The sequence below is a fragment of the Callospermophilus lateralis genome, chromosome 18 (genome assembly GCF_048772815.1).
Source record: "Callospermophilus lateralis isolate mCalLat2 chromosome 18, mCalLat2.hap1, whole genome shotgun sequence".
In the NCBI taxonomy this organism is placed as follows: Eukaryota; Metazoa; Chordata; class Mammalia; order Rodentia; family Sciuridae; genus Callospermophilus; species Callospermophilus lateralis.
This window is the reverse complement of record NC_135322.1, coordinates 54,259,882-54,275,093: the sequence shown is the minus strand read 5'-3', so window position 1 is coordinate 54,275,093 and position 15,212 is coordinate 54,259,882. Positions and strand designations below refer to the sequence as shown.

At 37.5% G+C, this 15,212-nt stretch overlaps 1 protein-coding gene across 1 annotated transcript in view; it reads right to left on the bottom strand.

Moving 5' to 3' along the window:
- Window positions 1–15,212, bottom strand: part of Hydin (HYDIN axonemal central pair apparatus protein) — a 316,785-nt gene that overhangs the window by 234,365 nt on the left and 67,208 nt on the right. The window contains exon 9 of the mRNA XM_076838342.2: window positions 12,003–12,102. Coding sequence (XP_076694457.2) covers window positions 12,003–12,102 — 100 coding nt within the window. The remainder of the gene's footprint in view (window positions 1–12,002; window positions 12,103–15,212) is intronic.

Genomic DNA, 15,212 nt, shown 5'->3' with positions numbered 1-15,212 from the left:
TTTTTGTGTTGTGTGTTTTGCATACATCTTGTCATATTTATCTCTAAGCACTTCATACTTCTAATGCTATTGAAAATTTTATATATATAAATATATACATATAAATTATATATGTACATATATCAAATATATATATTTGGAATTATATATATATAAATATATATAATTATACATAAATATAAATATAAAATTATATATATAAATAAAATATATAAATATAAATATAAATATAATATATATATATATATATATATTTAAAATTCCAATTTCCCAGTGTTCATTGTTAGTGTGTAGACATAGATTTCCTCTATATGGATCTTGTATCGTGCAACTTTGCTACATTTACTTTTTTAAAGTCCTTATTTAAAATGAATATTCTCCAGCACCATTTCCACAGATTTTAATTCAATAAAACATAGATGAAACCCAAGAACCTACATTTTTAATGAACAGTCAGGGTGATTGCAGATTCTCTAAGGACATTACTTTGAAAACATATTAAAATTGTTAACTACATTAACTTCTGACAACATGGCAGAGGTTAGTTGACTCAATCCTTCTTCCACTCCAATACAAAAAGAAAAAAAATGCTGATTAAAACATGATATATATTTTTAATGCTTATCCAAGCTCAAAATAAAGGAAGTAAAATACCAGGTATTAGAAATAAAAAGGAAACTTGGCTAGCATAATCAACGAGCCAGGTGACCCAAAGAAGGCCCAGGCTTGTAGAGTAGATACAGGCCTATTTAGTGGTCTAGTGGATTCAGCTTTCCCTCACAGAGAGGACATGTAGTCTTGTTCCTACCTGGGAATGGAGAATTGAACTGAGATCTAAGCAGAAATTCAGGACCCTGAAAAAGCTATCTATTTCCAAAAAGGAAACTATAAAAATTCTACTACTGGCCCAGGGAAGCAAAAGTAAAGCTTGACTTCTAGCTAGCACTCTGAATAGGGAAAAGAGGCTCCTAGGGAAATCAAATTCCTATGTACAGGTTTGCAACTCAAATTTGCACTATGTGATAGGTGTAAAGAATCAGAAGGTGAGAAAATAAAAATCATAGAACCTGTGGCAGATGACATTAAAAAAAACCCTCTGAGGGACTGTTTTCATAATCCATCCCCATGCTAAAAACAGCTCATAATATGAATATCTTAAACCATCTGAAGAAACAATCTAGCATGAGGAAAATCAGTCATTACCATAAAAATGTGAGTTAGCACCCCAGGAATCTGAAATACTAGAAAACTTCTACAGAAACTCTTAACAAAGCATTCTCAAAATCTTTGAGGAAATGAATGAAGAAATAGAAAACATAATGAAGGAAGAAAATATGGAAATACTCAAACTACATGTAATTTCTAAAAATGAAATGTGAAGTCAATAAAATGAAAAGCTGAATAGATGAATACATCAAAGAGTAGAGATGGCTGAAGAACTAATTAGTCAACTAGAAAAAAGGTCTTTGGAAAATACCCAGAATGCATCACAGAGACACAAAGAGACTGGAAAGGTAAAAAAGAGATTAAGAGACATGATAACTCCAAAATGAGAAAATGGAGATAATGAGAAGAAAATAACTAAAGAAATAAATACTTTGATGAAAAATTCTTGGTCTGAAGAAGCATGTCAAGTACCGAGTAGAATAAATAAAGGCGAATCCATACTAATGATATTCTTTTGGCCCTGGGAGTGGGGGGGTTAGGGGGGTGTACCGGGGATTGGACTCAAGGGCACTCGAACACTGAGCCACGTTCCCAGCCTATTTTTATTTTATTTAGAGAGAGGGTCTTACTGAGTTGCTTAGCACCTCACTAAATTGCTAAGGTTGGCTTTGAACTTGTGATCCTCCTGCTTCTGCCTCCTAAGTTGCTGGGATTACAGGCATATGCCACTGTGCCCAGCCCCAATAATATTCTTAGTAACAATCAAATTGAGAGAACAGACAGATAAGGCACAGAAATGACAATTAGATTGCAATAAACTGCTCCTGTCAATAATACAGTCCATTGTCCACACTGTGAGAAACAAGCAAACACAGGAGAGGCCACGGGTAAGGAAGGTTCTGGCAAACAGCTCCAGGGGAAGCCCCTGCCAATAGCCAGCATTGATTGCTAGATACACAGTAGGTCAGCTAAACAATGCTGTCAACCTCCCTTTAGGGTGCTCCAGATGACACCACAGGGAACAAGAGGAAGAACACTTGCTGAGTCCTGACCAAATCACAGAGCTTTGATCCAAATCAATGACTGCTGATTGGTTTAAGCCACTAAATTTAGGGTGCCTTATTGTGCAGCACTAGATAAATGGAACAAGGTGACAAACAAATCAGGGTTTTTATTTCACTCACATATCAAGGACATTGGGATATATGGTTTAGGGCATGATGATACTGCTGATTTGGTAAAAACAAAGATGAACACAATTGTATTTACTACAGCTTTTTAATAATCTTTTATACAGGGTGGGCTAGTCCTTCCACATTATTCTTGTTTTCCATTGATCTCCCTCATAAAATATTTTTAGATCAACTTGACTAATTAACAATAATAAACATTGATATTATCACTGAGAATACATTATCTTTATAGGGGGGAACTGACCTATTTATGATGTTCATTTTCCTGACCAAAAACATAGGCATACTTTCCATTTGTTCAAGTCTTCTTGAATCTGGCTTATGTATACATAGCTATTTGAATTTTATTCTCTTTGTTTGAAATATTTGGCAGCTAAAAATACCACTTAAAGAGTAAATAATGAAGAAACAATTTGTTACTCATAGGACCAAGAAACTTCATTTTATTATGAAGTCTGATGAGTTTTGAGAAAGTCTACCAATATGTACAGTGTCACTTACATGTTGCTCTAAAAAACCCCACTTTTTTGAATGATTGGGGTTATTCAGTTTTCTCTTTCCTAAATCTAGCTCAATCTCTATTCTTTATTTAAGTAAAATAACAATCAAAAGCTCTTAATTGAGACATTCCTCCCTCTTATAATGTACAAAATGGAAGTGGTGGATGATGAGGCTTTATCTCGCCTGAGTCTTTAAAAGACGTGGGTGCTTCTGGACTCATTCTCCAGGCAGTGTCTTCTGCATTTGACTCTGTAACACCAGGGACTCTGCTACCTAGCAAAATATTTCACAGTTCAAATCAGACAGTGCTGCTTCCTGTTGCAGTTTCCATATGCTGATCCAAACCCAGAAAGTGTTGTCTCCCTTTGTGATTCATAAAAGTGGTGATCATTATTTTAAGTTAAGAGTTTCGACTTTCCACTGGAAAGTCAGGATAGATAATGATTAGTTTCAAGACTCAGTTCAAGCCCTGAGCAAGTCTTTAGAAATCTCCAATGACCAGATTTAACAACTTCTGAGAAAATCTGATGATTTAAAATGTAGAAAATTGTTCAGTTTCAGATGAACTGACAAGATTTTAATGATGTTACATTTGCCATGGTCAGAGCTCAGCAGGCCACCCCCCAGCTTTGAGCACCTCATGCAGCATTAAGCCTGGAGTTCAGTCTGGTGTTCAAGGGCAGCCCTCTGCCAGGTGGGTCCCTCTTGGTCTCCCTAGCAGCCACACCCCTAAGAACTTGTAATTCTTTGCCATTTTATGTTCAAAGTGTTTCTCTCATGTTTCACATACTATTTCCCTGCCTGACTTGCCTTTTGGGGTTTTGTTTATTTCTTTCCAACTTGACTTTCAGTCAGTACTCCAAGGGTCACTCTCTCTGGGAGCCTTCCTTGACACCCAAGACAGCCGTGGATGTTCTTCTATTATTCATTCAATTGCCATGTAGCATTGCAATGTAGCTTTTGGTTTAGGTGTGTTTCTCCCACTCATTTTTATGCTTTCTGAGGGCAGGAATTATCCTTCTATACATCTCTGTACTCAGGATGCCTAGATATAAAAAGTTATCGAAAGAAAAGAGTTGCATTTGGAGAGGTGGGTTAAGTCTCGTGCATCCCAAGAGGACTCCCTCAACACCAGGGCCTTCCCTGCTATTCCCAGGTCTCAGAAGATATTCACAAAAATGGAACATTGCCCAACAGTGAAAATGTCACACAACCCAGAGCAAAAGCAACAACAGGGATGAGATGTGTAGAATGATTTCATTTCAAAACAGGCAATGCAAAACTGTATTGTTTAGAGGTGCCTACCTATGGATACAAAACATACATGAGACCAAGGAAATGATGGTCCTTAAGAACAGGATAGTGATTAACCTGGGGTATGTGTGTGTACAGTACAACTGGGAAGGGACACAGGGGCTTCTAGAGGACCAAAACTATTCTATTATTGATCTGTATGGAAACTACAGTGTGCCTGCTGTGCTTTGTTATAATATATATGTATTAGTTTCCTACTATTGCTACTACAAGTTGCCATAACGTTGTGACTTATTGTACAAATTCACTATTCTGAAGTTCTGGATGTCCAAAGTGGGTCTCACTGGGCTAAAATTAAGTTATTGTCAGGGCTGCCTTTCTTTCTGGATGCTTTGAAGGAAAAATCCATTTTCTTGTCTTTTTCAGTTACTATAGGCTAAACTCCTTGCCCCTTTCTTCTTCAAAGACAGAAATAGCTGGTTGAGATTTTCTGATATAACATCGCTTGGACTCTGTGATGGATATTTAAGGACCCTTGTGATTATATGGAGTGACCCACACAATCCAGGATAATTCCCCTACCTTAAGGGTAGCCCATTAGTAACCTTAATTCATCTGCTGCCATCATTCCTCTTTGCCATGTAATGTAACATGTCCACAGTTACATATTAACAGGTTCTGAGCATTAGGACATGGACATTTTTAGGAGGCTCACAATATATATTATGAAAATTTCTGAATCTTTCTTCTATTTCATGATATAAGGTTAAAAACTAAATTTTGGTATCAAAACACAAAGAAAAAGAAAAAAATGACACTTTTTATTGAGTGTTATGAAATAATCTCCAAGTAATACTTAAAAAGCAATGTTACAATTATGTAAAATATGCTATCATTTATGTAAAATGCTGCAAGGGAGAAGCAAATCTCTATGAATTTGCTTCTATACACCATATATAAAAAAGCAAAAAGCAGAGGGAAACAAAGGAAGGGAAAGAGGGTCTTTATCTGCCTAAGAAGTATTTCTTAGTGACTTAACAGAAGGTTTTGCCAACTCACTGAAGATAACAGTAAGGAATCATCACCAGCTCTTGAAAAGATGCACAGAATTGCATGGAATTTACAGGAAAGATAATATGGAATTATTAGGTGAACAAAGCCCTTTCTTGGCAATTGTATCTTTTAATAAACCACCAATGAAATAAAGAAAAATGTCATGCAGATGGAAAATTACACTATTCAGTTTACCCAGGATGTGAATTGTGTGGCAGAATTCAGAATTGCAAAGGACACAATAGATGAATAGCACTGGTTGAGCAATGTTTGGGAACCTCCTGGAGAGCAGCCAACCCCCTGGAGTACAGCCAAGCTTGATGTCCCTGGGGGAGCTGCAGATGGGAGGGAGGTCCTGCCACCTGTAGCATGGGGGCCACTGGCACACTTCCAGCCTCTGTCTAAATACTGCTGTGCCAACATTTCCTCCAGATCCATTAAGGAGTCTGGTATAGGGGACGTTGGTCTGAATTATGGGAACAGACTCATGTCAGTCCACAAACTTCTAGTACACTTTGCATTCACCTTGGAGCTGTCTTGAGAATCCTACATTAATGCTAAAGAATAGATAAAATCAAACTAGAATTCATTTATTCATGTTGTCCAATTATTTGCTCTTTCATTTAATCAATCACTGAATTGCTTCATTTTCTTGGTGGTAACAATATCAGATATATTATATGACAAATTTCAATAGGAAAAACTATACTACTTTGCTTAAAGATTAATACATAGGTGGTAAAACTATATATGAAAGCAAGAAAATGATTCTTGTGAAGCCAAAGATGGTAGTTATATCCAGAGAAAGTGAGAGAAACACCATAGGAAGGGACATATACTGGGGGGCGGTGAGGGTAGCACAGTCTCAAGTCAGGCAGCTTCCTTCTGCACATTCTTAGACTACCTGACCCTTTTTACACAGAGGAAAGTTACCACATAGATATCGATTGAAAACATGCAGGACATGGTACTGGCATAAAAAGAGATACGTAGACCAATGGTACAGAATAGAAGACACAGAGATAAAGCCACACAGATACAGTCATCCAATCCTTGACAAAGGTGCTAACATAAACTGGAGAAAAGACAGTTTTTTTAACAAATAGGGCTGAGAAAACTGGTTATCCACATATAGAAGAATGAGACTAGATCCTTCTCTCTCACCCTGCATAAAAATCAACTTAACATGAATCAAATACATAGAAATTAGACCAAAAATATGCAAGTCCTAGAAAAAAACAGGATCAATACTCCAACATGTAGGCGGTAGGCAACAACTTTGTCAATAGGACCCTTGAAGCTCAGGAAAAATGCCAAGAGTTGATACATGGATAGTATCAAATTTAAAACCTTATACACAGCAAAAGAAACAATTAAGAGTGTGAAGAGAGAGCCTATAGAATGGGAAAATCTTTGCCAGCTACTCTTTGGACAAAGGATTAATATTCAGAATATATTAAGAACACCCAAAACACCAAGAAAACAAATAACCCAATGAATAAATGGGAAAAAGAACTAAGTAGACATTTCTCAATGGAAGAAATGCATATGGCCATCAAATACATGAAAAAATATTCAAATGCAAATCAAAACTACACAGAGATTTCATTTCACTCCAGATAGAATGGCAGTCATGAAGAGTACAAACAATAATGAATGCTAGAGAGGATGTGGGGGAAAAAAAACAATGTTCCACTGTTGGTGAGACTGTAAATTAGTACAACTGCTATAGAAATCAGTGTATGGAGGTTCCTCAAGACTAGGAATGAAACCACCATATGACCCAGCTATATCACTCCTTGGTATCCTAAAGAAAGATAAAGTCCTTCATACTACAGTGATACGTGCATACTCATGTTTATAGCAGCACAATTCACAATAACCAAATTATGGAACCAGCCTATATATCCATCAATGAATGAACAGATAAAGAAAATGTGGCATATATAAACAATGGAGTTTTATTCAGCCATAAAGAAAAGTTAAACTATGTCATTTGCAGGAAAATGTATGAAACTTGAGACCATCCAAGTAAAATAAGTCAAACTGAGGTAAAGGATGGTATGTTTTCTCTGATATGTCGAAGACAGAAAAAAAAATAAAAGGAAGATAGTGTAGGAATCTTATGAAAATCAAAGGGAGATCGTAGAAGAAGGGATTAGGGGGAAGGAAGATGAGAAGGGGGAAATACTAGGGAATGATATTGATCAAACTATATTGTTATATTGTGTACATGTACGAATATATAACAAATCCTACCACTATGTACAACTGTAACACACCAATAAAAATATGGGAAAATATGCATGATATGGAAGAACAGTGGAATTTTTGCAACTGAAGGGACTTCAGTGATTGTGCACTCTTAGTACTCAACCTCCAGGTTTAAAATAACCACAGCACACATACTTTACTGGGAGACCTACACTTAAGAATCATTGTACTACTTGTGAAATTAACCTCATTTTCTCATTCTTATATACAATTGACAACCATAGACCAGAAGGCATTGGAAGAATCCTGACACATGCATGAAGGGCAAACATAACTGCTATTGTAGGCAATCCACAGAACATACAGCATTCTTTTTATAATAAATGAAAGTTCAAATTGTTATCCTCTGATAAATGAGGATACTTTGCATCCACAAAAGAACAGTTAGCTACCAAAAAGGAGCAGAGGACAAAAGGGGATCTACAGAGTTAACAATATGACTGCAGAAATAAAAGATGGCTAGGATATATGTCAGAAAAATGAGAGCTCAGTTTCTTGCAAAGCAATTGGCAAAAACTAAAGTTTAGCACTTGACATCCTGCTTTATCTGACTGAGGAATAAAGAAAAAGAAAACCAGAACTATTCCAAGGTTTTGAGTAACACGAGCTTGTACCTTTGCAAAAAATGCAAGATGCCCTGAAACTGCTATGGCTTAATGATTTCTTGAAGCTGTTCAAGACAGGCAAGGAAAGCCTCAACCGCAAAGACAAAAAAATCAAGTTGAAGAATAACATGGGTTTGTTGTTATCTGTATGAAAGGAGAAAATTGACAGTGTGAATAATCAAAGAAAAGCAATATACCAAATGGACTATTTAAGCTAGGGGAAGAAGCTCTGGACAACTGACTCCACCCAAGAGCTAGCCGCAGGTCTGCTGGGAGCTGAGGAGAGCTACAGCTACGCAGTGAATCCTGCCATCCTGGAATTTCCTGACTAGTGAATCTCTCTAGGCATCTCTCTAGGCATCCTTTCTAAACAGCTTTGAATTATATTTAATGTCATTTATCAGTAATGTTCACAGTAAAAATCTTGTTTTTTGAATTATAAGTTTTTCAGAAGAATAAAGTGATCTCATAAAAATAGAAGGAATTTCTATCCACCACCCCGTTATTAGACAAAGAGGATGAAGGGAAGGGAGAGGGGATGGTAATAAGAATGACAGTAGAATGAATCAGACAGATATCACTTTCCTGTGTTCATATATAAATACACAACCAGTGAAATTCCACATCATGTTCAACCACAAGAATGGGATCCTAATTAGAGTAATTATACTCCATGTATGTATAATACGTCAAAATATACTCTACTGTCATGTGTATCTACAAAGAATAAAAATAAATAATCACATAGGAAAAAAAAAGTAGAAGGGAAACCAATAGATTAGAGGAAGGGGATTTATGCAGGGAGGAAGGAAGAGAAAATGAGAGGTACTGGGGAATTAAGTTAACCAAATTACATTGTTATATTGGATGTATGTATGAATGAATGCCACTATTATGTATAATTAAAATGTACCAATAAAAAATAAAAATGAAAAATAAATGGAAGAAAGAATATTAAATAAATGAAATAGAATTCCCCAGAGCTGAAGTGACATACGAGTCATTAGACTCACGTGGCTCACAGAAAGCAGAGGAGGATGGACTCCTGGCAAGGGCTTCGTCACATTTCAGGGCCCAAGTACAAAAAGAATCCTAAAAACATCCTGAGGGAAATTACAGGGCACCTAACAGAAATGAGAATTAGATGATGTCTGTGCTTTTGCATTTTTACAATTAACACAGCACAATTTCTTTGGTGTTCCAAAGAGAAATTATTTTGAACTCAGGACTCTGTCATCAGCTGAACTCTCAGGCAAGTAGGAAGACCACAGAAGACATTTTCAGGCATTTGAGGATCAGTTCCTACTTCTACAAACCTTCCTTGAGGAAGCTACTAGACCAGAGTGAGCATCAAAAGATGTGATGGAACACATATACAAAGAATTTTTTTAAATTCCTGGATAATGACTACTTGGGAGATGATGAATCTGAATTAGAATAAGAAGCTGGTAGGCTCTGAGAAAAACGTCTCCAAAGAGAAAAGAATGGATTCTAAATTAGATAGGAGGAAAAACAAGTAAATAAATAAGGAATTAGAAACCATGGGGGAAGAACCAAAAAGCTGTACAAAACAGCCAGGTCAATTATGAAGCAAACTACCAAGAGGCATAATTATGAGTAACTGAAGGATTGAAGAGAAAGAACATCTGTTTGATACAGACCTTAGGAATATGCTTTGTATGAGGAAGGGTCAGAACTTTGGACTAACAGGATAAAATGTAACCAGATAACTTGTCCCATCAGTGAATAATATTTACGTAGAGCAAACAGAAGGTGTAAGTACAGTATATAGAAGATGCAGCTATGGGTATCAATAATGATATTGTAAAAGCGGAACAACTCACAGAAGACAGTGGGGAAAAGGGTAGTGGAATGGTGGCAGGCAGGTTAGCGTGCCAACGTCCTTATACATCAAGAGATGCTACAAAGTTGAGAGAACAAAAAATTGGGGTGTAAGCATGTTATTGAAGGCTGCAAAAAAAATTTATAAAAGAAAATATGATAAAAATAATTGGGTTGTCAGGGATTGGGATGCCTGCAAAGAGGCCTGAAAGAACGTTATGGGGCGATGGGGATTTTCTGTATCTCGAATTTAACAGCAGTTACATGACTATTTGGATTTGTCAAAATTCATAGAACTGTACTCCAAGAAAGGGTGCATTTCACTGCATGTAACTCAATAACCCAGGAAAGAGAAGAGATAAGAGATAAGTATACTAAATGCTCATCTTTCATACTGGAGGTTAAAATGAAATGAGTGAAGTTAATAAATCAATAAATAGCATAGGGTTAATAATGAAAATTACCATCTCAATAAATAGCTAAAAGTGTTTCTTCTTGGAAGCAGTACTAGAGAAATAGCCTGCTGTTTAGCTTAATAATTTTACCCTCTACATATTTTACTTATTTGTTGATATTGGCTTTTAAAAAAAATCCTCAAACATTTTTTAAATACAGAAGAAAGAGTTTTAAAATACTTTCAGAGGAGTACAATAGGAATTGTACTTACTACATTCTTTGCCCAATAATTTCCATTATAGCAAAGGATCCAAGCCAGGATGGTCTGTGGCACCCAGTTACCACCTTGAGCCTCTCTCAGTCTAGAACAGGTCTTCCGTCCTTTCTTAACTTTCATGTACTTGGTATTTGTGAAGATTACAGACTGGCCATTTAATTTTGTTTGTCAATTTGATTAGCCTAGGTTTCCTCTTGGTCAAATCCAAATTAGGTAGTTTGGCCCTAATATTATTGTATTGATTGGTTCTGTTACCACTGGTAAAGATAACATCTACCAGGTTTCTTCATTGTAAAGTGAGTTTTCTCTCTCCATAATTGGTAAGTATTTCAAGGAAAGATATTTTGAGCTTACATAAAGTCCTTTTACACACCCCACTTTCACCCCCTACATTAAGGTCCACTGATATGTTTCACCTGTATTGGTCATTACTGTGATGGTTGCCAAATGGTACGTTTTAATTAAATTGATTCCCAGATTCCTATTCACTCAGTGGACTATAATCTATTAGTAGCATCTTTATTTTGATTCTCAACTTGTTCCAGCTTTAGCAGTGGGAGACCCTTTGCTGGTTTCTGTGTCATTTTGACATGTCCCCAACATTCTTCGAGCACTTCCTTACTTTCTGGCACAAGAGGACGTTCCAGGCTCACCTTGTTCTTTCCCTGTACCAGTCCTGGAATCAGCCTGTTCCGTTAGTGGAGAGTGGTATTTTGAAACCAAGCAACTTTTAGGACCAGTCAATGGACATTGCTAGGAAGTATCTATATGTATGAACATATGCAAGTATGTGTTTACATATGAACTTACTCTGTATCTGTCTAAACTCATCAACAACCTGACAAATCCACCTCCATCCCAATAGCAAAGGATTTATCTTAGCTTTCTTTTCCATGTATCCCTGAGTGAAAATTATTGCACCCATCATTCTCCATATATTTACTCTTCTGCTTAATTCTTCTGTATTTGTCCAATTTACTGATGCTATCAGATGGCCCCCTTTCTTGTAATACTCTCCTTGTAGCCTTTGGCCTCTGCCAGACTGCCTCCCACCCCACTTAGCACAAAACTTGAAAAGTTGAAAATTAGTAACAAGGTACTATGAAAACAACAACAACAACAACAAAAAAAAAAAATGTGAGAATCTGTCACAAGTAATAATCTTACTGTTTCAAGGGGAAACTTAAATCCATGGATTTCCTATTCCCCTCCCCCACACCACAATTGTAAGACACTTTAAAGTTTGATCTTTTCTAGGACGAAGTGAACAGGGCACATCTTGACTCCAATATTTCTCCATAGATATTGTGTGGTGCTCACAGCCTGTGTGCATTCTCACACACACACACACACACACACACACACACACACACATTCAGCTGCACTACTTCATGCTCCAGGCACCTGGTAATGAGTTTTCCACACAGAGAAAGTCTGTACCTGAAATTTCACAATAAATGGTCTGTTGATAGCACTTGGCCTCCACAGGGTTGAAATACACAGTGATTTCAGCTGATGTGTTGGGCCAGACATCACCTTCCTGAAAAACATGAAAGAATCGTTAAAAAACAAAACAAAACACAATACAACAAAAGATAGGCTAATAGTGTTGTTATGTTAGAATTCTGTGAAATTTTTTAATAAAAATTGTACTTGAGCACAACATGTGGACAATGAACTGACCATTACTGTCAAACAAATGGACATATCCATCTCCTCACAGTTTCCCTTTTGTGTGTGTCATGAGAGCACCTCAAGTCTACTCCCTTACCGTATTTCCAGTATTCAGTAGTCATTACAGTCAATGTGCTCTACATTAGGTCTCCACAACTTATAACTTCAAGTTTATACCCCTTGACCAATATCTCGTTTCCCTCAGCATCTGTCCCCTGGGAAACAACATTCTACTCACCTTTTCTCACTTTTCTAAATTCTGCATATAAGTGGGGTTGTGCAGGTTAGTAATTGTTTTTTCTGTGTCTGTTTTATTTCACTAAATGTGTTCCAGATTCATCCAAGTTTTTGCAAATTCCAGGATCCCCTTTTTAAGGCTGAATAACATTCCACTGCATGCACATATCATGATTTCTTTGTCTGTTTATCTGTTTACAGACATCTAGGCTGTTTCTGTAGCTCGACTATTTCAAAAGTGGTGCAATGAACTTGGAAGCACACATATGTCTTCAAGGTACTGATTTCACTTCCTTAAGGGATACACCCATTAGAGGGATTGCTGGAATATATGGCAGTTCTATTTGTAACTTTTTGAGAAGCTTGTTTGCTGTTTTCCATAATGGCTGTACCAATTTACATTCCCACTGACTGCATACAAGGGTTCAATTCCAGGTAACTTGTAGGAACTATTTTTGGAACAAATAGAAGAAAGCACTATTTTACCTAGCACGGAGTAAACTTATACTCTTTGTTAACTTATGATGTGGTACAAGTTTGGAACAAGCCTCAAGGATAATTTCAGTGGTTCATGAATACATAGTGAGCTACTAAAGGAAATGAGGATGGACAGAGCATTTTCAAAATATGTATATTCAGTGAACATTTTTGGTTTCTGCCCCATAAGCGCTCAGCTCCAGGGCTTCAAAGAAAAAATAAATGTGGCATGATGATAAATATGAATAAAAATGGTTCATAATATATTTGACAAGTGCAGGGCCTATAAAAATTAAGGGGCCACAGAGAAGAAGTACCCGATTCCCTTGGTGGAGCATCACCTCCCTCTTTTGAAGTGACAGCAAAAGGAAAGAAATACTCTTCTTCCAAGAACAGAACAATGGCCTGAGGCAGAATAATGGCAAGGTCATACCCTGCTTCTGACCCAGTATGATATGCTCTCTTTATCTCCAGTCATAATAAGGAAGCCAAGTTTCAATACTGTAATGCAACAAGCTGCATTTCAAAATTTCCCTGTTAGGTATAATTAGCTTAAAAAACATTAGTACTAACCATATAACCTGGGGACTCTTCATTAACTTCTAAGGACTGCAAAAGGAGATGTTCATAGCACCTGCCTCCAAGGGTTTCCCAAGATCTGGGGGAGTCCTGCAGGCAAATGCTTTGCTCCACACTCAGTGTATAATAAGAGAATCCCAAACAACCATTTATTAGAATCAATTACCATGCCATTAGTATGCCTCTTAGAAAGACTAAGATGAAGTATTGAAAAATGGGGGAGATGTGTGAATGCTTTCCTGTTGTTTTTATAAATAGGGCTGAATGCGCACAAGTGATAAAGACATCCCCAAATCCACAAACAGTTCCACTAGCTCAATAGAAAACCAAGTCAAAACAAGTTGAGAAATAATTAGGCTTCAGTTTCATACTGTCCCTAGTGCATACTCTCTTTAGTCTGGCTATATGAACATATTTCTAGAATAAAGAGTTGAGAAGAAAACAAAGTGGTTTAAAAGTCAAGATATCAAACAAGAGGGGAAGACAGAAAACTAGAACTGATTTCGGTTTATTTATGAGAACAACCAGTTCAATTGGTGTATAATTCTAGGCAGCATCTGTCCTGACTTTAGAATGAGGAAGGACACAGAGGCTCCAAGAAGCTGTGTGAGGTCTGTGAAGGTCATGTGGGTCTTGGGGGCTCTAATATCCCCAGATTGGTCCCAGAGAATGACAGCTCCCTGGGGGAGGTGCTCCTGTTTCCCCTAAACCAGCTCTTAGGAGGTGTTTGTTAGATATTTGTTGAGCCGTGTGTACTGAGTTTGTACGCTGTATAGTTATTATCCGACACCTGTTCTTCTCTGCAACCTATTTCTTCTGTTTCATTTTCTTCTGGGACCCTCGACATCATAAATCTTAGAGCCAAAAGAGACCTTTGAGATAAGGAATAGAGAAGTTTTAAGTACTTTGATATATTTAAGCATTTCACTGTGGTGCTTTTATAAACCTTGAAGCAAGTATCTTTTCCCTCTTGATAAATGGCAAATACCAGGCCCCTTTTGATTGGTGGAGTTTTAATGATATGGAGTGTTAGATACACTCATGGCTGAAACAGTCTGAAGGGTCAGACAGATAAGGTGGCTCATCCACTCAGGTTATCAACCAATTAATGGAACATCTGTGGGTTTTCCATCTCAAAACGACTTAAGGTCTGGGTTTCTTCCTAATACACAAGACAATTATAAACCCGGAGGGCACAGACTGTTCCACTTAGGTGTATAAAGGGGATGGAACTAAGCTGCTGCTACCCAAATGGCCAGTGTCCATCTTGGATTCTGAGAGAGTCCATGCTAGAAAGGTCTCACCAGAATAGAATGAGGTAGCGCCCCCAAAGATACACTGGGAGTCAGATAAGCCCAGTACACGTGAGCAAGTCAAGGGGCTTATGCTTGGGTGGGCCAGATCCCTTTCAAACCAACATCTGAACAAGAGAATGTGTGGACAAGAAGGCAGCACACATCAGTTCTACCCCAGCAGTGCTCTTGGACCTGCCATCATTAACGGAGTATCAGAACTGGTGGGCTGGGAAAATGACACACACTCCAGACAGAAGAGAGGGCTCTCCCCAGAGCGAGGGTACTGGTGTTCAGATGGGATCAGAGGCAGGACAGGGAAGCCCTTCTGCTTGGTGAGGGAAGAGCAGCACCAGGAAATCTGAGTCCACAGGGTGCAGATGGAATGAAC